Raw genomic sequence first — 22,826 nt, 5'->3', positions numbered from 1 at the left:
GTCCCGTTGACCGCGGCTACGTTCGGCGACTGATGGTCGCCTTGAGCCCAAGTTTATTATCACAAATCGCAAACAAGTACAATTGGGCAGAATGACAGCAAATTGTTTAATTACAACTGTAAACTTTAATTACGATTTTACGGATTTTCCCGGAGTTCCAGGGGAAGGTCCGGTGTCTTTCCATCTCCGACATATGTTTCCGAAAGTTTTGTCTTTCAACTCCCTCGGTCCCTCTATCTCTTTCATCCTCAATATCATTTTCTAAGTTCGGCATGTTTAAGATCTCAATTTTCAGAAATAGAGTCGTTTCTACATCTGTATAATTGCAAAACTTGTTTTTTTTTTATTTTTAGTTTGAGCTTTACGATTTGTCCAGATGGACATTTGGTAAATTTTTCTTCGTTCATTACTAAATAACATGTGGATGGCTACCCGTTTTGTGAAAAGTGGTTTCCATTTTCGTAGTATAAATATAATATGGCTGCATTTACTGCGGTTTGCTTTGATTTGTTTACCTTGCAGCCATTTTTCTATTTTTGTGATATGCTCTTGTAGTAATATTTTTTTTTTATTATTTAATTTGTACTTTACAATTTATCCAACTGGACATTCGGTAAATCTGTAGTAATGTTTTTATTCTTTTTTTTTAATTATTTAATTTGGACATTCGGTAAACGTCCTCGAATATCAGAATTTGGCTGTTGATAGTTGTTGGCATGTTGGCCGTGTATAGTATATATAACATTGGTCCTAAGACGCTTCCTTGCGGCACCCCTTCCTTGAGGTCTTTAACTTCAGAGTAACCGTCCTTTATTTTTATTACCAAGGTTCCATTGCTTAGGTATGATTTGAATAAGTGGAAAATATGTTCCGGGAAATGTTTTTTGATTGTTTGTAAGAGGCTTTCATAGGAAAGTATTTTGTAGGAAAGTATTGAATTCTTAAAATTGCATTGAACGTTATTGTCATTAATCGTATTGCTTTTAGGGGAAGGTTTTTTAAGATTTTACCATTGATTAGGTCGATTCCTGGTGCTTGATTATGATTCTAATTTTTTGTGCTGTTGTACTAGGTATGGTGTAGTGCTTGTTAGTTGAGATGCTAGTATTTCCTGCGTCAACGTCTGTATGACACTTGGAGTTAGTGTTGTTAATATTATATGAAGTAAATGTGTCATAAAGGTGGCTGGAAAATTTTTCAGCTCGTTCTTCGTTGCTTCTAGTCCGTGTGTTGTCTGTTTTTTTGATTGCTTTCCACAGGAAGTAGTTAGTATTCTCATGCGCAAAACTTGTGTCCTGAAATTCTTGCAATTAATACAGTTTTCCGCATTCGTTATATATATAAGAATATGTTATTTGGAATCGTCACATATTAAAAAAAATTACCATTGAAATCGAAGAGATTGAGTTCAATTTGTGCATTTGCTCAAACTTATTCTGTATCAACAGAATTACGAGTATAATACGTTTCCCAACTGAATGAAATAAAAAATACTGGGCAAATATGTAAGCGAATTCAAGGGAATATAATTTAGATATTATTATAAATGCATACCGATTTATTTGAAAAGCCACGTTTAACCAGGATGGTAGAATATGCGCAGGATAGTCTATTCCATTCACTCGCTTAATAATTCTACAAAGAATACCCGAATACACTAGACATCGCAATTTCTAAATGTTAGGGTCTGTTTGCCTACGATGTCGTATGACCTCTGATATCCTTAGCAAGTTATACCGACCCAAGGACATTTGCTTCAATGTATTTATATCAATTCTACCAAATGTCCAAATCGGACAAATTGTGAATGTAAACAACTAAATAAAAAAAAAATGTATTTATATGTAACTGTTTTTATTGGCAGGCTAAGCCGGCCCAGTCACGTGAAAAATGGTTCTATACAAATATCGTTACCTACATTTATACCTGTACTTGTAGCTACAAAAACCGTTCCCAATAAAACCCATTTGGGGAAAGCCCATTTGGCTCGAATTAGCAAGCAATTTACACTAGCACTTTACAAAGACCCGGCAAAACCTTTCCCTTTCCGTAATCCTAGTCCATGGCACCATCAGCTTATCGCCACGTTATTGTTTCTGCTTGTATTGTTTCAGTTTATAAACTTATTCCAATTAGCAACCAAAATTTATTCGAATGACGAATAATAAAAAGAGAATAAACAATGAAAACATAATTAACATTAAACACTTAATATCATAATGATGAAAAAGTACATGTATTTAGTTGCTAATATTTGACAGAAATCCAAAATTTAATGATTTTATTTACGTGTTTCAACATTTCAAAAACAGTTTTTTTGTTTTTTGATTATTATTCAATCATCCGAAAAATAGGGGTGGTTACAATTGAATCAGTGATGCGAGTAATGTGACGCGGTAATGGTTTCTCTTTTAAGATTTATATTGCCTTCGTATCGGTGAGACAATATCAATACAATAATGTAATTTCTTTATCTTTGACTTTTTGTTAATAAAAATTCCATTAACATATTGGTAAGACTTCCTCGATTAAAATGAGACCAAACACGATATTGTTATAAAATTCGGCTATGTTGTGTTCATATTGTGTTTATGAATCTTTCTTGACTCTCTTAACTTGAAATAGACTCTTGTAACCTGGAATCACAGCGAGTGTACCTCATTTGTGGTAGGAGTAAATTCTAAGGGGGTAAGTAGGTTCTCGTATATGCTAGCATATACAACTTCAGCACTTGGCCGCATGGTGCAGTACCTGTACTGTGGAACAACTAGAACAATGGGCATGAGCAGATCACTGCCCCTCTACTATGGTTCATAAGGCATCCGTTCCTCAGTTTGTTTCCGTTTAGTTGGGAAGAGCTTCCTAAAGTTACAACATTTGGGGTAGAAAGTAGTTTAGTGAAGTTAAGTTGGAAATTAATTACAAACATTTAAGGTATGAAAAACATTATACTTTAAATATATTTTAATTTTTCATAATATACTGAATTTATTTGACTATAATTAAAGTGAATACGCGAAAAATAATTCATACAATTCTAAGGATTGTTTACACTTGTAGATAGGAAGAATATCTTAATAATGAACTCACAGCCGTACTGTAGCAGACCCAACGCAAGATACAATGAACGACCGAATAATTATCAACATAATACCTTTAGAAGAGGAGAGCGGTATCCAAATTTCCCTCGCAATAATTACAATGTACGATATGACCAATCTGTAATTCAAATCGGTACCGGAAAAGTTGGAAGACTTATTGGCAGAAGTGGAAGTAATATTAGAGATTTACAAGACAGAACAAATACGAGAATTCACGTAAGCATTTATTATATATTATTTGATTTTCTCTAGTTTCATATAATATATAAATTTTAAATAATTTTAAAGCTCAAAATATAGTCTTATAAAAGATATCACTTAAATAATTTTTTATGTGAATTTTTTAAAATATATTTTTTGTCTTCAATATTGAAAATAATATATATATTATATATATTAATAAATATATATATAAATATTAATAAATATATATATATAATATGTATTTATAATAATTATAGTAATATGTATTTTGATATATATGTATATATCAGTAATACTTCATCAAAATACATATTATTGTTTGACATAGTGATACTTTATGAACAACATTTTTATTTTGCAAGCTACATTGTAATTTTTTTGACATGTACAGTTTCTAAGGAATAAAGTTTAATTCAATGTCAATAGGTTGAAAGATCAAGTACAAATGATACAACAGCTGTAACCATTATTGGAACTAAAGAAGCACAACAACAAGCAATATGCTTGATAGAAGAGTCATTAAGAGATATGAATGTTAGAACAACACAGCCAGTACGAATATTAGAAAATGGACAAAGAGAAAATGATCAAAGGGAACATGGGCAAAGGGAATATGTGCAAAGGGGATATGTGCAAAGGGAATATGTGCAAAGGGAATATGTGCAAAGGGAATATGTGCAAAGGAAATATGTGCAAAGGGATTCTGAGCAAAAGGAAAATGAGCAAAAGGAAAATGAGCAAAAGGAAAATGAGCAAAGGGAAAACGAGCAAAAGAAAAATGAGCAAGAGGAAAATAAACAAGAGAAAGAGGATGAAAGATTTCTTGATCTTGATTGGCAACAAATAAGCAGGGATCATGTAAGTTTCTATGAAATTATAAAGTAAATTTAATTTCTTTGTATATGCATCATCTTTTTCTGATTAGGATGAATATCACAGACAAAAGTGGGCAAAGTGTACTCCTATTGTTAAAAATTTTTACAAAGAGGATCCAATAATTGCTAATTTGACATCAGAGCAAGTAGATGCTTTTCGAAAGGCAAACAATAATATAGAAGTGCACATTGTGCTTGATGATGAAGAAGATACTTCTGAAGTATTAAGTATACCCAACCCTATCGAAACATTTGAACAGGCCTTTCAAGTAAGTAAAAATATTTGAATAAATATTTATGAAAAATATAGACTACAATATAAATGTTATAGGATTACCCTGAAATACTTGAAGAAATTAGAAAACAAAAATTTGCTCAACCAAGCCCAATACAGTGTCAAGCATGGCCTATTCTTCTTAGTGGCAGAGACCTTATTGGCATTGCACAAACAGGGACAGGTATATTGTAATGTAGTTTTGTCTAATGAGTAGAATAAAGAAAAGAGTAGAAGAAAGAAAAAGAGTATAGAGGAAATTATTTTATTGATATTTAGGGAAAACTTTGGCATTTCTACTGCCTGCTTTGATCCATATCGAAGGCCAGATAACACCGAGACCAGAGCGGAAAGGACCAACTGTCCTTGTTCTAGCACCTACCAGAGAGCTAGCCTTGCAAATTGAGAAAGAAGTAAACAAATATTCCTATCATGGCATAAAGGCGTAAGTAAAATTTATTATATTTTCATTTTGAAACGTGCATGTACAAGGATATATTGATAAATAATTTATTATTAAAGGGTATGTATATATGGAGGCGGATGTCGTAAAAAACAAGTTACTGTGGTAACAGAAGGTGTAGAAATAGTTATTGCTACACCTGGTAGACTAAACGATCTTGTACGCACAGAGGTTTTAAACGTTTCTTCCGTTTCATACCTCGTCTTAGATGAAGCTGATCGTATGCTTGATATGGGATTTGAACCACAAATTAGAAAAGCTTTAATAGACGTAAGGCCAGATAGACAAACTGTTATGACGAGGTATATCAAATTTATTATTAATAAACAATTTTTTAAATATTTTCTATGTGATAACAAATAACAATAGAGCGCTTTTACATTTTAGCGCCACATGGCCGATGAGTGTCAGACGTTTGGCGAAATCGTATATGAAAAATCCAATCCAGGTATATGTTGGATCGTTGGACTTAGTTGCTGTACATACAGTGCTGCAGAAGATTTATATTATTGATGAAAATGATAAGACTGATATGGTTAATATAATGAAAAATTCTTTGAATCTTATTGAATCTTATACTAAAACACATATATTATCATTTTTTTTTTTTTTCAATAGATGCATCAATTCCTTCGCGACATGGCACCAAATGATAAAGTAATAATATTTTTTGCAAAGAAAGCTAAGGTAGATGATGTAGCGAGTGATTTAGCTTTGATGTCTGTTAATTGTTCAAGTATACATGGCGGAAGAGAACAAGCTGATAGAGAACAAGCATTAGAGGAATTAAAAACTGGAGAGGCTAGAATATTATTGGCGACAGATGTCGCCAGTAGAGGAATCGATATTGAAGATATTACGTACGTCTGATTTTATATTATTTAGAATCTGATCCAAACTTAAATTTTAGAAGAAACCTTTTAAAAAAACATTATTTTTAGGCATGTTTTAAATTTTGATTTTCCACGGGATATAGAAGAATATGTTCATCGTGTTGGACGTACCGGCCGCGCTGGTCGTACCGGTGAGAGTATTACTTACATGACCCGCAGCGACTGGTCTCATGCGAAGGAACTAATTAATATTTTAGAAGAGGCCAATCAAGTATATTTTAGTATATTTATATGTTTATATGAAAATTTGATTATATGTATATAAATTTACATATGTAAATCTTTGTCTTTGCAGATAGTACCTGAAGAATTATACCACATGGCCGATAGATATGAAGCATGGAAGGAGAAGCGAGCTACTGAAAGACGCTCCGGCGGAAACAGAAGAGGAGGAGGAGGAGGAGGAGGAGGAGGTTGGAGAAGATGGTTTTAGTCTGAAAAGCTACCTGCATTTATACAGTTCCTACTCACTCAGGTTAAGTTATACTTATTAAGTATATGTATGTAAGAAAAACAGAAATATATGCATTTTTTTTAATGTAAATGTATTAAATCGATAATTATTATTTCAAGGTAATTTAAGGACACTTTTATAACATGCGTTATCGTGTTGAAGAAGTGTATTAATATAATAATAAGTATATATATTTAACAAAAACGAATACAGAATGATATAAATTTTTTTTATTGAATGTAAATGTATTAAATCGATAATTATTTCGAAATTAAGGACACTTTTATAACATGCGGCTATTTTGCAGAAGTGTATTAATTGTTTATATTTTGGATATAAACTAAATAAAAATATAAATTACATACAAGATTATTATTATATTATATATGACAATAATGTTATATGTATGAAATATTGATATGTTATTTTTTATTCTTTTCTTTTTACAAACGTGGAAGTGGTACTGGAAGTAAGAACTGTTACTTTAATAAAGTTATTATAGAGGTTAGATGTAAAACATAAAAATTTATGAACTTATTTTTCTGTTTGTCATGTTACACAGAAAATTACGTATTTGAATAAAAGAATTATTACCTAATATTTATTTGCACATACATGCATATTTTAATTTTCACAGTAACAGAGTAGTAATCAATTCAAGCACACTAATGGCAATTCTAGAATAGCAATATTAAAATATTTAAAAATTTGTATACTTGGTCCACAAATATTACGATTTGAATAAAAGAATTATCATTTAATATTTGCATATACATGCATATTTGAATTTTCACAGTAACAGAGTGGTAATCAATTCAAACACACTAGTAGCAATTCTAGAATAGCAATATCAAAATATTTAAAAACTTCGTTCAGAAATAATTAACATAAAAAGCAATTTTGTTAACAGAAAGATTTAAAAACAAAAGTGACAGAAATTTTGCAATTATTCATTTACTGAACGAAGAATAATTAAAATAATAAAAAAATAAACAAGTTCTCTGTAAATACCTATCAGTATAATAAGTTGTGTGACAATATTATTGTTTGTACATAGACTTAGTAACAGATGAATGATAAATAGTACTATTACCATAAATTTTGATAGACTTTTTTTTTTATCAAAAATAACATTTAACTATACACTTTGAAATTCCGTGTTTTGGTATATTTTTCAGCAAATATTTTTCCACTCGGAGTTGGAATTGAAAACGCTATGTCATCTATAGGCATTACATAACCAAAATAAAAATGAGCTCTGAAATAGTTTATATTAAATATATTGATTAATTATGCAAATATTTTCGAAATTATTTATAAAAATAAAAATATTTACCGTAATATATCGATCAATTTTGTGGCTATCCCCTGTCTACGATGATTTAAATCCGTCCATACAACATTGATACCACATTTTGCAGGGCTACTTTCTGCTGTACAGCAGTCCAATTCTAGTAATTCAGGGATCATGCGATGTGCAGTCGTTATATGTTCCGCGACTAATACTCCTATAATAGCTTTGTCCCTAATGTATAAATACACCTAAAGAATAAATAAAGAATATCAGAACGAAATCAAATTTATAGTGCAAGGAAATTGCTTTCTGATATATTTTTCGACATTACTTTTTTCTCCTCGTAATCCGGTAATTTTGTGCAAGCTAATCCTAAATCTCTGTCAACATATTCTAAAACTTCTTTTACTTTCTTCCAACATATTTTTGGATCACTTGATTCTACCAAGATTACTCGACTTAATGTAAATGGATCCTCCATAATTACACGTTCTGTTTTCCAACCCTAAAAATAATTTCTTAGGTGGAATGTCAAATACATTATTTACACAAACTACATGCATGTAATTTATACGTACGGAAAATTTTAAACTTTTTTTATTATTATGATAATTTAAATGAGCATTTTCATCTTCTGGATCCCCAATTTGATATACAATACCGCATTCAGTACATTGTGTTGCTCCAAAATTTTTTTGCCCTGCATCCAATTGATATTGATTGTCATCGCCATTTAGTTTCATAGACAATTGCCAATTTGTAGTTTCTTTTGCATTAAATGTGGATTTTTTATTATTTCCACTAAAAGATCCATAATATTATGAAAGGTGATTCAGAAATTAATCCGTATTTTAAATATTTTACTTACCTCAAAATTTTATTGAGCGAGTAAGTTTTATTAAATAATGGATAATATTTCTCTTCTGATGTAACTTCATTATTGTCCAAAGAAATATTTTTGTGAACTGTTGGTGTACTAATGTCCTTAATATTCATAGTTGAAGTCATAGTACTAAGTTCACTTGCTGGTGACATAGTAACGTCATTCAATACTGCTACTGGCTTTAATGGTGAAATATGCTCATGCCTCTCATTAATTAGTACTTCCATAGTATCATAATCATCATTAGCCCAATCGTTCTCCAAAATTTTTAATATATTACTTACTTTTTCTTTCTCTATGGCAGTTTCCAATTCTGGTTCATCTACTGACAAATCAGTTGCATCAAAAGAAGTATCTACATGTTTCGGTTGTCTATAAGCCTGTTTACTACTCTTTTGATTTAGTGCCATTTTACCATCTGACTGAATCTTTAATTTTACATTATTATTTATAGTTACTATAGCTGAAGAATTTCTCTTTGACGACCTTTTAATTTTGAAAAAGCGTTTATTAAGATCAATTTCTGGTGATAAAATTCTTTCTTCTGGAGATGAGCTTAATAATTCTGTTCTTTGCTCTTCTTTTTTTGAAAAATGTTCTTGTATATTCGTATATTGTACATTAATCATCCCTGTACTATTATTATGTTTTATATCTAAATGTGTTTTCAGTTTTGGTTTCTTAATACCATGTGACACACCAGCGTTAATTCCTCCTATTGTATGTTTTTTCATAGATCTTTTATAGTTGGATGCATGTTTTATAAAACTCACTCGTCGTTTTTGTTCTGCTAATTCAGAGATGATTTTATAGTCACGTTTGGTCTCAGAATTACTATAAAAATTTCTAGTACTGAGTGTTACATTCTTCAGTTTTGATTTATAATCTCTATCTTGAAATAAAGCTGCTCTAGCTTTTGGTATTAAATAATTTTCATCAGTTTTTAGCAATTTTGTAACTGTATTTTCTAATTCTTCAAATGCATGTCTCTTTAAATTATTTTTTTTTTTCTCAGGTGAATTTTCAATGATACCAAGAATATTAAGCGATTTACGCCTATGAACTCTTGGTAAGGATATTTTACTATTTAAATTTAATGATGTTATTAATTTGTTTTTTGGACTTCTAGACTTATGTGGTGTTTCTATTATACTATTCTGCAGCTCTATGCCAAATTGTCTTTCTGATGTATCGAGTATTGTCTGATTTGATGTCTGCTTATTAGAATTGTTGAATGGAGAGTTAGACAGAAATTTTGGTGAATCTAGTAATATTCCCTTTTGTGGAGAATGCTCCATAACATTCATAGGCCCCAAATCTGACTCTTCTCCAGATGAACTGTTTGAATAGTTTAAATCTCTTTGAATTCTACAGATCTTCTTTTTCTTTGAACTTTCATCTGATCCAAATAAACATTTTTGCACTCTACGTGGGGTGTATAATGATTCTTTTGGTAGATATACAGACATGTTTCAACAGCTTTTAATAAATACTTCAAAAGCTGAAAGAGAGACAAGAATTATATAAAAATCATGAAAAAATAGAAACATTGTTTACTAATACAACTTTTTATAAAAGAACATGATTTTTTCAAACCGGTTATGATAATAATATAACAATGAATCTTTCCATTTATATTTATATTTTAATTAATATCAATAAAAGCTAGAGGAAAACAAATTCTGGAAAGTATAATAAATAAATAAACTAATCTCAATCAGCACGAAGAATAAATCATATGTTGTTAAAAATATTTTTATCTCTTCTCGTTTTATTAATTTTCCAAATATCTCAAAACATATTATATTACACGTCTATTAACATACCTATATATTTGTGTAATAACCTTAAATAATATTAATATCTGCTTTAAAACTAATCCATTCACATAACAACCGAAAATCTGAAACTGCTGTAAAGTTTCCGTTTTTGTACCATGTCACCACACTCATTCACTCTTCCTAAACTATATAGACGCTCCAGTCAAAAAATATGTCCGATGAGAATATATGATAACAGAGAGGAAATCAAAATGCCACGTGCATTGTTCTATTTGTCTCACAGTATAGGTGCTGCACCACGTAGCTAAATGTTGAAGATGTTCCATGATAGCATATACAAGAACCTATTTACAAGAGCCTATCCGAACTTCTATCCGAAATAGACAAGTATAAATAATATTATATTTTAAAATCATCAAATATTTCAAAATAATAAAATTACACAATAATTAAACTTAGTTGTTTCAGAAAGAGAAATTAATTGTTTATTATAATCTTTTTGAGAAGCAAAAAGATCTTTCCTTTCGAACGATGGTGGATCAGTGGAATGACGCAATAATTTTAATATATCTTTTATACACAAATCTACTTTCTTTGCGATAATGTTCTTGTTATAATGAAACCTGAATTTCGATTTATTAATATAGAAATGATATAAAAATATTATTTGCAGCCTATCAACTGTTGAAATTACTGTTAAAATGAAATTTATATTTTATTATAACAAAAACATTATCGAGAGAAAAATAAATTTAATGTTAAATCTAAAAAGTTATCGTAAATAGAGAGTATATTAGAATTATTGGGTCATTCGACTGATTCTTTATCGTTTGAAAGATTTTCTCTTCTTCAGTAAGGACAAATATAATAAACAATTAATTTCTCTTTTTGTCGTTTGTGATGGAACTAAATAGGTTTTTGTACATGCTAGCGTGGAATACCTTCAGCATTTATCCGCTATGGGCAGCACTGGTCTAGAAACAACCGAAAACATAAACATGAGCACTCTCATTTCCTTGATAATAATAAAGGTGTCAAATATATCATGAAGAAATAGGTAATAAAAAATTAAAATTATAATTAAAATTGAAATTAAAATTAAAAGTTCCTGAATTACAATAATTTCAGTTAATGAGTATTTGATATATTTTAATTCAGTAACAAAGCAATAAAAAATAAAAAACTAATAAAAAGAACGTTGCTTTATAAGATACTTTTGATGTGCAGGTATTTAAATAATTTTAAATAATTTTATGCTCTAGAGATCTACTTCTCAGATAAAGAATAAATAAAATTTTATTATTATATTATTTTAAATTATATATTTATGCAACTGAAGATATTAAGAATATTAATGCATTAATGATAAATTTTTATTATCAATATTATTTCTTTCATTACATAAATATTACCAACAATAAGTCATTGATGTTACATTACTTAAAAATGAGAACATTTTTATGCCTTTGTGAAATGCAGGACAAATGATATTTAGTTTTATATGAGAAGGGTAAGTTAAAAGGTAAATGCCATTTTATTAAAATGAATAACAAGTAATAGAGCTTAATTTGAATAAATCATGGCTAGATCATGAAGTACGATGTCTCCGGATATTTTAAGAGTATCGATGATAGTTGGTTGTAATCTATGTTTGAATTCACCAATCATTTTTTCGCCTAACCATATTGTATATGCTTCGATTTCGCACCGAATTCTATAAAAGGAAAATCATAAAAAATTGCAGTCAGAAAGTCAACAAGTTACTCGAATTTTCAAAAAGTAATTAGTAATTATTTATAACAATATCTTCAATTAGACTTGACCTAGTTAGTTAAAGTTTCATGCATATCGTATTTTGTATTTTTTAAAGATGGAAAAACCTACGTTAGAAGAAAATCACGACCAGGCATCCAGGATAGATGACCTGAGTGCCTTTCTTCGCGTCCCCAAGATCCATTTGACCAACAGTTCATAACGACATAGGGTGCGCTACTGCCATATAAAAAACGTGGATTTAAATGCAACGCAATTGTCGGATGTGGATAAACTGCTTTTCCCTTTTGTAAATTTACATAAAATCTGTTAGCAAATATAGAAACAAATTATTCTTTATTCTTTCTTTCCTCTTCTTTGCAAATTTATTTATTTCTCGAAAGATCATCAACACTCACGAATGAGGCAGAAGTTTCAGTCTTCCAGCAATGAAAAGCCTAGTACCGGTTTTAAATTCATTTTCTATATCTACCGTAATTGGAATATCCTACATACAGAATATTTAATAATAATTGATATTTCAACTAGTAAAAAAAACACAAGTTAGTAATTTAAAAAAGACTTACAAGAAATTCGACCAGTGGTCGATCAATTTTTAAACTTAAAACGTTACTTGGCCTGCATAACTTTGGATCAGGATAAACGAACAATTCAAACTGCCTAAACCGAGTGTCTTCCAATGATCCATTTATTTCAAGATACATTACATCTTCAAGAGGCGTTCTATACGCAAATGCGCAAAAATGTTCTGCATTGACAGCAATCTAGTAAAAGGAAAATTAATTTCGAATAAATATAAGTACTATAAAATTGATAGTTATGTTAAATAACTCTCATTTCTCACTTGATATTCATTGGCAGTACAAAATATCAAAATATGAACATAGGAGTTCCGGCGGAAAGCGGTATGCCCTGCAGGAGAACAGGTTTCCTCTTCTTCCCAACATCCCCTAAATTTCGAATTTCGAACCACATAACCCCTGTCTAATCGTGCGTTGAAATGTAATGCGATATTTCCGGTAGTTTTGCATAATAAGTTCACTGAAAATCTGTGGCAATTGTGTTTTAACGAATATTACAATTGTGATTTTACAGCTTCATGATTGTAATTTTCCTGTTTATTTTAATGACTTTTAAAATTAAAAAAATTTTGGTTATGAGATTTTTCTTACGATAAGATATCACCTCAAAGCATTGGGAGGAACATAGCCTGTAACCACTACAGCTGATGTTGGTTTCAAAGGTTGCAATGGAACTGGTTTTGAAGCATTCTGGAATAGAGTGCGTGCATATATTTATAGTTAAAGAAATATATATTACACAAAAAAGTATTTATATTAATACTTTATTACTATAAATTATATTTTCGAGATATCTTGTATATAAGACAAACTTTTAATGCAAATTAAATTAATCTACGCTTATGTATAATTATCAAAATATGACACGAATATGTTTTGTATTTCGAAATACCTTTGCGCTTTAAATTTGATAAGTTTAACTATATAATAACTTCTATATAACTTATATAACTTATATTATATAACTTATTAAGTTATTATATAGAACGTTTCAATTCTTTACTAGTCTTTGTTAGAATGTTCTGTAGTATAAACAAGACAAAAATGTTATATATTCACAAATCGTTTTAAACTTTATTAAAAGGTTATAATAAAAATAGGAAATATGGAGAGAACGTAACTTAGTTCTTCGGTATCATTTGATTTCATACTAGAACGTTATATATGCTGGATATTCCAAGATAAAATATCGTAGTTAATAAAATAATCTTCGTTTATTAAGGACATGTAGTTTGAAAATAAAGATACAAGCGGAAAATTTAAAAAGGAATAGGATGGGATGAATGTTGAGAAACTATACATAAGCACAATACATATAAACTATTCGGAATCCGAATACGAATCTTCGACATTAGTCGCCATGAGAATCATTTTATTACATGTGCAAGTTTTCATCTTCCTTTTCTTAGTACAAGATAATCATTCACAACTACTTGAATCTAAACAAGAAAAAAGATAAGATTAAAGAAACGCTTTTTTGAAATTTCTTAATACCTACTCTGAAGATATTTTCGTTTCATGATTTTAGTATAAATGCAATTCATTGTAAATTTACAGCATAACTTTTAAATGTATTTTTCCTGAAACAAAACTAGCCTTTGAATTAAAAGCTAAGACAGAAAATATTGAGTAAAAATTTACGTAGACGTTTGATTCAAACTTGTGTATATGTACTATACATACATATGTATGTACTGTATATATATGTAGTTTATTATTATTCAAGACTAACCATACTATAAATATGCAGTACTAATAATATTATGTATACATTCATCAGTTATTGATCAATTTTATAGAATTTTTCGGTTGAAAATCTCGTCTTATAATTCTTTAGTGCTAAATATAATTGCCAAAGAGAGAGTAGATTATGATTAGACTGCAGATATTTGTGCGAATTCATATTATTGCAGATATAGATAAAGAATTGAAACTTAAATAAAACAGTTTTATTCTCTGCATATTGTGACATATACTTTAGTCTTGATGTTTTATATATTTTTACATTCATGCATATGTATATTTTTGTATATATTTGTATATTTATACTTGTCACAAATGCATAAATGTCCGTAGTCAAGTCATATGTATCAGAATTATGTATATACAATGTTATATCATTATACTATCGTATATATATGTGTTCATTATGATTACGATGTATTTATATACCTCTAACCTAGTAAATCAAACTGATAAAGATCATTGACATATTAATCGAATAATTAGTTAATTATATTACTTAAAGCAATGCAAATTTAACTCGACTGAAGATTTAGTTATCAATGTAATAATCAAGTTCACATACTTAAGGTACTAAATAATGTAAATACATATAATATGTAGAATAGGTTAGATATTTGCAACTACATTTTAAATTGGAAAATCTACATTTATGTTATCTATGACTCAATTCTTTTATTACCGATCGATACTCACTAACGGCACTGTTTCTTCATCGACAAACGAAAATTCACGAAGAGCGTTTTCTTTTGTTTGCACGAAAATTTCAGTTTGATGTACAGACATGCTCTCTTTAATAAGTTCGAAAAATGATTTATTGGAACATTGCCATATTTCAAGCTGCGTTTTCGTGCACGCGATATCTTTCTTCTATTTACTTCTGATGCATTTACAAATATATTTGATTCGATTGAAGGCACATATTTAAAAAAACACTTTATACTTCATCGATTTCAATACAAAAATTTAAATTTCTTTAATATTTATTTACTCTCTTAGAGTGTAATGTAACAATTGTTTTGATATAAAAAGTGGGCCCAAATATTTTTATAACACATGCTTTATTGAGTTAAATATATAGAGAAGAATTATTTTTCTTTCTCTTTTCAAATATAGTAATTCTCTCAAAACTTGACAATGAGCATTTTAAAATATTAGAAAACGGTAATTACTAGTAAATTTTCGCATGTTGTAAACATATAATTAAATGTTAATAATAAGATCACATCACAAAGGAATCAAAATTTTAAATAAATAATGTATATTTTTCTTATCATCTTGTCTTAAAAATTTTTAATTATTTAACAGTTGATAGATTCATTATTATCTTTTATCTTTGTTGCAGGTATTTTATTTACAAGTAGAAAAATATGAATAAAATCATTTCTGATGCCACTATTATCTTTTTTGTCGACTAGATTGTATCTGTTGTGTTTGTTCAAGAGACATATCATAAAATATTTTGTGTTCTAGAATATAAGACATGATAAATTTCTTTTTTATATCTTTGTTATGGTTGATCAATGATTAGTAGCTAATAACATTTTTTAAGAAATTTCAGATATTACACACGTTTTCAAATAAAACGTAATTTACGTAATAAATAGTGATACTGCTCACGCTCGTTCGTGGAAGAATTTTATCCATTTGTTAAAAAGAAAACGGATTAAAAAATGTTAATAACGTATGCAAGAAGTAACATCGTAAAATATCTAGGAAAGTTATAATTTAAATGTCCCGCGGCTCATGAGGTGCAGGAAGTCGTTGCCAAGATGGTTCAACGCCCCAAATTTCACGAGCATATTCGGCAATCGTTCTATCCGATGAAAATTTTCCCGAAGAAGCTATATTATTGATCGCCATCTCTACCCACTTACTTTCATCCTAAAACACAAAATGGAAATATATAAAACAATAATTAAAAAAATATATAAAAATTATCCTGAAAAAGATTCCGGTATGAACTTACCTGGTAAACTTTACTGACATGATCTTGCATCTTTATATAGCTCTCATAATCAGCAAACAAATAAAATCTGTCCCAGTTTAATAAAACATTGGTAATATCTTTAAATTCGTCTGGATTATTGGGGCTGAAGAAGCCACCCTGGATCTGATCAACACACTGTTTTAGTTCTGGGATTCTATTGTAATAATCATAAGCATTGTATCCCCTTTTCTTCAACTCTTCGACTTCATCAACAGTCATACCGAAAATGAATATATTATCTGTACCCATTTCTTCAGCCATCTCTACGTTAGCACCGTCTAATGTGCCAATTGTCAAGGCTCCATTTAACTAAAGTAATTTAAAACAGAATATTCACTTATTGTTATAAATCGCATATATAAATTGCATATTAAAGTATACTTACCATGAACTTCATATTTCCGGTACCCGAAGCTTCAGTACCTGCAGTAGAAATTTGTTCACTCAAATCTGCTGCTGGAATTATTTTCTCCGCTAACGTAACTCGATAATTCTCTAAGAAAATAAATTTCAATTTATCTCCAACAATAGGATCGTTGTTTACAACGTTTCCTACACTGCAAATTAGCTTTATAATCTTTTTGGCTAAATGATAACCGGGAGCAGCTTTTCCTCCAATCATCACCGTTCGAGGAACGAATGGCGCGGTTGGATTTTTTTTTATTCTGTTGTATAATGTGATTACGTGTAAACAATTTAATAGTTGCCTCTTGTATTCATGTATTCGCTTCACCTATATTATGGTACCGCATATTAAATAATTATATAGAAATTAAATAATTTATTTGCATATAAACTTAATTACGTCAACTTAATACAGTTACCTGAATATCAAAGATAGAAGCAGGATTTATTTTAACTCCATAATCTTTCTCAAGCATTTGCGCTAATCTCAATTTATTTTCTTGTTTCACTTTCGTAATGCTGCGCTGGAAAACTGGATCCTTGGCCCATTGTTTCAGCTGAGCGAGCTGTTCTAAATGTACCGCCCAGTCGCTGCCAATTTTCTACAAGATAGTGAACAATAATTTTATATCAAAACGAAGATCGTAATTTATGAGTAATTTTTTAATAACACTTACTTCTTCGATTATATCTGAGAGATTTGGATTGCACAAAAGGAGCCATCTTCGTGGTGTAATACCATTAGTTTTATTCTGGAATTTCTCAGGCGTCAATTCATAGAAGTCTTTGAACCTAAAATATTGAGTAAATCGAAACTATAAAACTATCATTTATTACACAAGTTATTATTAATACAAATTTTAAGTTCTAAAAACACCCACACGCCACTTTTCAAAATTTCCGAATGAATTGCTGCGACACCGTTGATAGCGTGACTACCCACAATCGAAAGATGAGCCATGTTAACTCTCTTTTCACCTTCCTCCTCGATCAAAGACATACGACGAAGACGATCCATGTCTCCCGGATATTTAGCGGAAACTTCTTGCAAATGGAGGAAATTAATATGATAAATGATTTGTAAATGTCTAGGAAGAATGCTTTCTAACAGGCTTGTGGGCCATCTCTCTAAAGCTTCTGGAAGAACCGTGTGATTAGTATAAGCGCATGTTCTCTTTGTTATGTCCCAAGCTTTTTCCCAAGGAAGCCCTTCGACGTCGATAAGAATTCTCATAAGTTCAGGAATAGCCAAAGAAGGATGAGTATCGTTCAACTGAATGGCCACTTTGTCGGGGAATAAGTCAAAATCTGTTCTATGGTGTTCCTTTGAACCAAATTTGCTGGCTTTATACCTAGAAATATATATTGTAAGAATGTAATTTGTCGACGAAATATTATGTCAACGCATAATTTGTCAACGCATTTAGATCTTGAAACTTTGTGAACAAAATAAATATGTAGCAACCTTCGTATGATATCTTGAAGAGTAGCCGCTACCATGAAGTATTCTTGCTTCAATCGCAATTCTTTACCCTCGAAGAAATTGTCGTTAGGATATAACACCCTAGTGATGTTCTCCGCCAAGGTGCGGTCAAATACAGCTTGGATATAATCACCGTCGTTGACTGAAAGAAAAACGATGATCTTCTACGATAATCTATTTTGATTGATGATATATAAAATGATATAGGTAATAAAAACTTGCTTACAAAATTTCAAATTAAATTCTATTGGCGACTTAGCAGACCATAATCTAAGAGTATTAACAAAGTTGTTTTTGTATCCAGGAACCGGATTATCATATGGCATCGCAAATACGACCTGATCAAAAGCAAGGTATGTAAATCCTTTATCAATAACTTTAACTTATTAACTGTACAGATTTATTTTATGTATACTAACTTGAGTATTAATCCATTTCTTTCCTTCAGGAGTATCAATCACCTGTCCATAGAAGTTTACAGGGAGCATGAATTCTGGCCTAGCCTTCTCCCACGGATTTCCATAACGTAACCAATCATCTGGTTCCTCCACCTGTTCTCCATTTTTTATTTTCTGCGCAAATATACCATATTCATATCGAATACCGTAACCATAAGCAGCCAGGCCAAGGGTAGCCATACTATCCAAGAAGCAAGCAGCTAGTCTTCCTAAACCTCCATTTCCTAAACCTGCATCTTCTTCAAGTTCTTCGAGCTCTTCAATATCCAAGCCCATCTATAATACAATCCTTTCTTAATTTCTTTTTTTACGATTTTTATTATCGGTAGATGATTTTAGAAATTTTATTTGAAACAAACCTGATACATAGCTTCGTCACAAGCACCTTGGATGCCTAAGTTAATCATGGTGTTTTGAAGAGTCCTTCCCATGTAGTATTCCAGGGAAAGATAGTAAACTCTCTAAAACAGTAGAATAAAAATATGTTACATAATACGGGAAATAAATTAGAACATTTCAGAAGGTACCAATTGTCTATTTATGTATTTTCAACGATAAAAGATTATTTTTTAAAGATAAAAGGAAAAATATCATTATTTACAAGTATACTGTACATTTCCGTACGAACATTGAACCGTAGGAAACATTGAGCTTATGATTCTATGATGTAAAGGAGAAAAATAAAATTCAGTATTATTGTGTCTTCTGTGCTTCCGTTATGAAATCGTAGTGTACATCTCGTGTTACGCAGCGAATGGCCTAACTAATAAAAATAAATCGAGACGACAGTCTGAAACGAGAGAGCATGCGAAAGATAACGCTCAGTTAAAATTGATCTTTATTACGTTCGACGATTACTCCGAAATTTCGTTTAGTTCCTCCACGTGTTCGACGGTCGTTTATTTATAGCCGAGATGGCTGAAGATACTCCTCTAATAAAATTTAATATTATTTCTTCTCGTAAAAAAAATTGTACTATTTGTATAAACAAAAAAATTATAGGAAATAAAAAAGTGGAAAAGTTAATGAAAACAGATATGTATTAATTTCTTTTATACGTATACGCAGAACAATGAAAATAATGCTTTCCTTTTCTCAAAAGTGTTACTACTTTTGCAAAAAGTTTACAATATTTTTATTTTTGCATCTTTTCTTGGAAACAAATTTTTCAACTTTTTATTTCAACAATATGTAAGCATTATTATATAATATTTTCCTTTTTTAACGAAGCTTGTCATTATTGCCTAAAACCAACAACTCAATATCGTAATCGATATATCCTTGTACAATAGCTGTCAAAAGATTAAACAACAGAAACAGTATACATTTTCAGAACGTTTGCATAATGTAACGGGACCATATCCAAAAGTCTATCCGGTAGTAAATGTGTTAAACGTGACTTCTCGGCTTTTAATAGTTGTGTCACGTGATCTGTATTGTCCAACCAATTTCAGTAATTTGTTATGATTAACGTTCTCACAAAGGAAACCCTGCTTGTGACGACTTATTTTATGCTTATTCTCTTTTTATTTTTGTTACAAATGTACAAACTACATTACAAATTAATCATATACACATAAATATAGAATGTATATAGTAATTTGTAATTACTCTATTAACATACTGATTTGCTTTTTTATTCTCAATTTTCACAAGATTCTAATGTTTATATTATGGTTACTAACGTGAGCAGAACGATAGCAATGCCCTTACCTAAAGATACTACCTACACTTATTTTATTCCTGTCTACCTACTCCTACAGTTTTATGGGTGAGCACCACTTTCTACTTTTGTATTATCTCTTTTCTGTAATCCTGTTTTTTTACTTGTTTCCTTTAATTCTCTTTGCATACTTTCTCTTTCTTTCTCAACTGCTCTTTTCCTTTATGTTCGCATTTTCAACGCGTGTCTTTGATTTATATACAACTATTCTAAATATACGGAAGGCGCAATTACCTAAAGAAATATTTCCAAGAAAATTTATATTTAATCAGATTTATGTTTCGTGATCGTAAAAGTTAATCGTAAAAGTTGGCCAATAATTCTTACTAACTATGCATAATATTTTTTTAAATAAAATTTACGCGTGCGCTCTGGATAATTATTTTGCTTATATAAACGAAAAATGTATGACTAGTAATAGTTGATTATAGCTCAATGTTCAATATACATGATAATGTATCTTACAAACAATTCTTTGTAAACAATTATTATTAATCCATCGATATAGTTGGAATGTTTTCAGAGATTGACGACGGTCTTATCGCCATCATGACATCACTTCGAAAAGAATGAAAACTGTTTGGCTTAAGACCTCAGGGTAAGGTGATTATAAGTCAAACTGAAAATAGACACTGCAACGTGTTGCATCTTACATTTCGAAGGTTCATTTCAATATAGCATCTGTTTATGTAAGTATAAATAGTATTCATACGTAAGTGAACGGATTATTTCATTACTAAATACATAAAAATTTTACCGTTTCTTTCGTTTTGCTTAAGAATTTAAATACCTAACATTAGTGTATATTTTCTATTAGACAAAAACATTATTGTTTTACATTTGTTTATCGTGATCTAATTTTACTTAATATTAATGTTTACTTCAAAATAGTTTACTTATCAAACTAATTGCAGTTTCAACTAATCAAAATCATCTTTAATATGTTTTTACTTTGAAATTATTAACCGATGTGATTAACCCCTTAATCTACGATTTACTACTATACAAAAACATTATTGTTTTACATTTGTTTATCTTGATTTAATTTTACTTAATATTAATGTTTACTTCAAAATAGTTTACTTATCAAACTAATTGCAGTTTCAACTAATTAAAATCATCTTTAATATGTTTTTACTTTGAAATTATTAACCGATGTGATCAACCCCTTAATCTACGATTTACGTTCGAGAATTTTGGGCCAAAAACGTAAATAAGCTATTATATATTATATATTATATTTGGCCCGATCATCGTACTACGGGTTATGCCCGTAGCTGTAGCTGTAGCTGTGTCATAGAAAATGCATACTTAAAGGCATCATTAATCTATTGTATTTTTTGAACCATTTTCAATTTAATTCTGTTTTTTCTTGCGTTAAAAAATTTAAATTTAAGGGAAACATAGAAGAATCGTATTGATAACATGCTAATGTAGTTGTTTGTCGACTTAACTTTATGTTAAAATTTTTCTTATATTAAAAGTTGTATTAGAAAACTCTTCGCTTATTGGAATAAAAGTTTAACATGTATGTATTTCTACATGTATATATCACACAATCTAAACGATTATCAAAATACGCAATAAATTAATGTTTTAATAAATATTAGATATTATACTTACCGACAATCGTTAAACAAGAAATCAAATTTATTATAATCATAATTTTCATGCATGAAGGTTATGGAGTATACATAATAAGTTTAATAACTTGAAGAATTAAGTGATCAATGGTATACTTGCATACTTTTGGGTCTTTCTCGTAATAGTATTGTTGAGTGCGTATCCATCTTGAGACCAAGTTGTCCTTGACGCTGTGTGCCAAGGCCATGAAATAATCTCTACTCGTAGCCACATTACGATCTTTCACCAAAGTGTAATGAAGATGCCTATTGAATGTTTTCTTAAAATTTCCCACATTCTCCACATCAACAATCCCGCGCACAGAAATTTGTTTCCTCTTTTCGTGATCCATGTCTGATGCTGACATTTCTCTTTGTTTATTTTTCTTTTTCCTTACAATATAATGTTTATAAATGCAATACTATTTTACTTATAATTTGTATTTGTTTATTTTTGTTACACAAGATCAATTTCGTGCCCTAACACTACAGCTTTAATTCAACTTTCTCCCGTTTTTACAAGAATCAAATTCCCTTTATTCTATTAATTACTATTGTTACTACACAACGTTATATACAAATGTTGAATTAAATTCTGAAGTTGTACTCTCACAGATAAGGATATGTTACAAACGTAATACTTTTATTGATGATTCGGAAGATTGGCGAGAACAATGACCGGTTTTCACGACACATGAAAGAATACCGGTAGCACACAAATCCGCACTCGTATACTGCACACAGGCGAATGACATGCGACCAAATCCTCGAAACGGTCACCTTGTATGAAGGTCGCGCAGGCGCATTGCAATGGATTACATCACAT

The 22,826-nt window shown here is 30.0% G+C and overlaps 4 protein-coding genes and 2 long non-coding RNA genes across 7 annotated transcripts; 2 read left to right on the top strand and 4 right to left on the bottom strand.

Moving 5' to 3' along the window:
- Positions 1–793: 793 nt before the first annotated feature.
- LOC117151572 lies at positions 794–1,931 on the bottom strand. Its single transcript, XR_004461595.1, has 2 exons — positions 1,555–1,931; positions 794–1,295 (listed from the first exon to the last, which is right to left on the bottom strand). It is a non-coding gene; the product is annotated as an uncharacterized LOC117151572 (long non-coding RNA).
- A 709-nt stretch (positions 1,932–2,640) lies between these two features.
- Positions 2,641–6,358, top strand: LOC100747725 (probable ATP-dependent RNA helicase DDX43). The gene is made up of 11 exons (XM_033320381.1): positions 2,641–2,934; positions 3,061–3,317; positions 3,732–4,163; positions 4,231–4,449; positions 4,512–4,638; positions 4,734–4,899; positions 4,977–5,219; positions 5,305–5,452; positions 5,536–5,777; positions 5,859–6,021; positions 6,106–6,358. The coding sequence occupies exons 2-11, from the start codon at positions 3,081–3,083 to the stop codon at positions 6,241–6,243; spliced, it is 2,115 nt and encodes a 704-aa protein (XP_033176272.1). The 5' UTR covers positions 2,641–2,934; positions 3,061–3,080; the 3' UTR covers positions 6,244–6,358.
- A 483-nt stretch (positions 6,359–6,841) lies between these two features.
- On the bottom strand, positions 6,842–10,485 carry LOC105680197 (N-acetyltransferase ESCO2). Its single transcript, XM_012384807.3, has 6 exons — positions 10,154–10,485; positions 8,427–9,942; positions 8,137–8,359; positions 7,890–8,063; positions 7,601–7,806; positions 6,842–7,522 (listed from the first exon to the last, which is right to left on the bottom strand). The coding sequence occupies exons 2-6, from the start codon at positions 9,908–9,910 to the stop codon at positions 7,399–7,401; spliced, it is 2,211 nt and encodes a 736-aa protein (XP_012240230.1). The 5' UTR covers positions 9,911–9,942; positions 10,154–10,485; the 3' UTR covers positions 6,842–7,398.
- Positions 10,486–10,538: 53 nt separating this feature from the next.
- On the top strand, positions 10,539–12,320 carry LOC105680676. The gene is made up of 3 exons (XR_001102234.2): positions 10,539–10,609; positions 11,154–11,279; positions 12,093–12,320. It is a non-coding gene; the product is annotated as an uncharacterized LOC105680676 (long non-coding RNA).
- On the bottom strand, positions 11,574–15,362 carry LOC100746732 (galectin-6). The gene is made up of 7 exons (XM_012384816.3): positions 15,016–15,362; positions 13,181–13,266; positions 12,840–13,044; positions 12,562–12,759; positions 12,394–12,482; positions 12,107–12,301; positions 11,574–11,936 (listed from the first exon to the last, which is right to left on the bottom strand). Exons 1-7 carry the CDS (start codon positions 15,103–15,105, stop codon positions 11,786–11,788), a joined length of 1,014 nt encoding a protein of 337 aa, XP_012240239.1. The 5' UTR covers positions 15,106–15,362; the 3' UTR covers positions 11,574–11,785.
- Positions 15,363–15,667: 305 nt separating this feature from the next.
- LOC100746613 (glycogen phosphorylase) lies at positions 15,668–22,794 on the bottom strand. 2 transcript variants are annotated; one of them, XM_012384806.3, is made up of 11 exons: positions 22,126–22,794; positions 19,015–19,116; positions 18,617–18,931; positions 18,424–18,535; positions 18,180–18,339; positions 17,596–18,066; positions 17,392–17,506; positions 17,134–17,316; positions 16,695–17,042; positions 16,289–16,618; positions 15,668–16,203 (listed from the first exon to the last, which is right to left on the bottom strand). In XM_012384806.3, the coding sequence occupies exons 1-11, from the start codon at positions 22,366–22,368 to the stop codon at positions 16,048–16,050; spliced, it is 2,535 nt and encodes an 844-aa protein (XP_012240229.1). In that variant the 5' UTR covers positions 22,369–22,794; the 3' UTR covers positions 15,668–16,047. The 2 variants fall into 2 exon arrangements, with proteins under 2 accessions (XP_012240229.1, XP_033176271.1); XM_033320380.1 differs by lacking the exon at positions 22,126–22,794 and adding an exon at positions 19,270–19,317.
- Positions 22,795–22,826: the final 32 nt, after the last annotated feature.

The sequence above is a fragment of the Bombus impatiens genome, unplaced genomic scaffold, assembly GCF_000188095.3.
Source record: "Bombus impatiens unplaced genomic scaffold, BIMP_2.2 scf_0298, whole genome shotgun sequence".
Taxonomy (NCBI): Eukaryota; Metazoa; Arthropoda; class Insecta; order Hymenoptera; family Apidae; genus Bombus; species Bombus impatiens.
Note: the sequence above shows the minus strand (reverse complement) of the source record. Positions and strands in the feature narration are given on the sequence as shown.

Excerpts from the sequence above, each read along its gene's own strand:
- LOC100746613 (XM_012384806.3), bottom strand. The coding sequence starts at position 22,368 with ATGTCAGCATCAGACATGGATCACGAAAAGAGGAAACAAATTTCTGTG. Across the intron at positions 18,340-18,423 it reads AGAATTTAATTTGAAATTTT|TCAACGACGGTGATTATATC; the intron begins GTAAGCAAGTTT and ends TTTTTCTTTCAG. Across the intron at positions 17,507-17,595 it reads GAAATTTTGAAAAGTGGCGT|GTTCAAAGACTTCTATGAAT; the intron begins GTGGGTGTTTTT and ends TCAATATTTTAG.
- LOC100747725 (XM_033320381.1), top strand. The coding sequence starts at position 3,081 with ATGAACTCACAGCCGTACTGTAGCAGACCCAACGCAAGATACAATGAA. Across the intron at positions 4,450-4,511 it reads CATTTGAACAGGCCTTTCAA|GATTACCCTGAAATACTTGA; the intron begins GTAAGTAAAAAT and ends TAAATGTTATAG. Across the intron at positions 5,220-5,304 it reads AGACAAACTGTTATGACGAG|CGCCACATGGCCGATGAGTG; the intron begins GTATATCAAATT and ends TTTACATTTTAG.
- LOC105680197 (XM_012384807.3), bottom strand. The coding sequence starts at position 9,910 with ATGTCTGTATATCTACCAAAAGAATCATTATACACCCCACGTAGAGTG. Across the intron at positions 8,360-8,426 it reads TCGCTCAATAAAATTTTGAG|TGGAAATAATAAAAAATCCA; the intron begins GTAAGTAAAATA and ends TGGATCTTTTAG. Across the intron at positions 7,523-7,600 it reads AAATTGATCGATATATTACG|AGCTCATTTTTATTTTGGTT; the intron begins GTAAATATTTTT and ends AAACTATTTCAG.
- LOC100746732 (XM_012384816.3), bottom strand. The coding sequence starts at position 15,105 with ATGTCTGTACATCAAACTGAAATTTTCGTGCAAACAAAAGAAAACGCT. Across the intron at positions 13,267-15,015 it reads ATGAAGAAACAGTGCCGTTA|AATGCTTCAAAACCAGTTCC; the intron begins GTGAGTATCGAT and ends ACTCTATTCCAG. Across the intron at positions 11,937-12,106 it reads GGTCGTGATTTTCTTCTAAC|AATTCGGTGCGAAATCGAAG; the intron begins GTAGGTTTTTCC and ends TTCCTTTTATAG.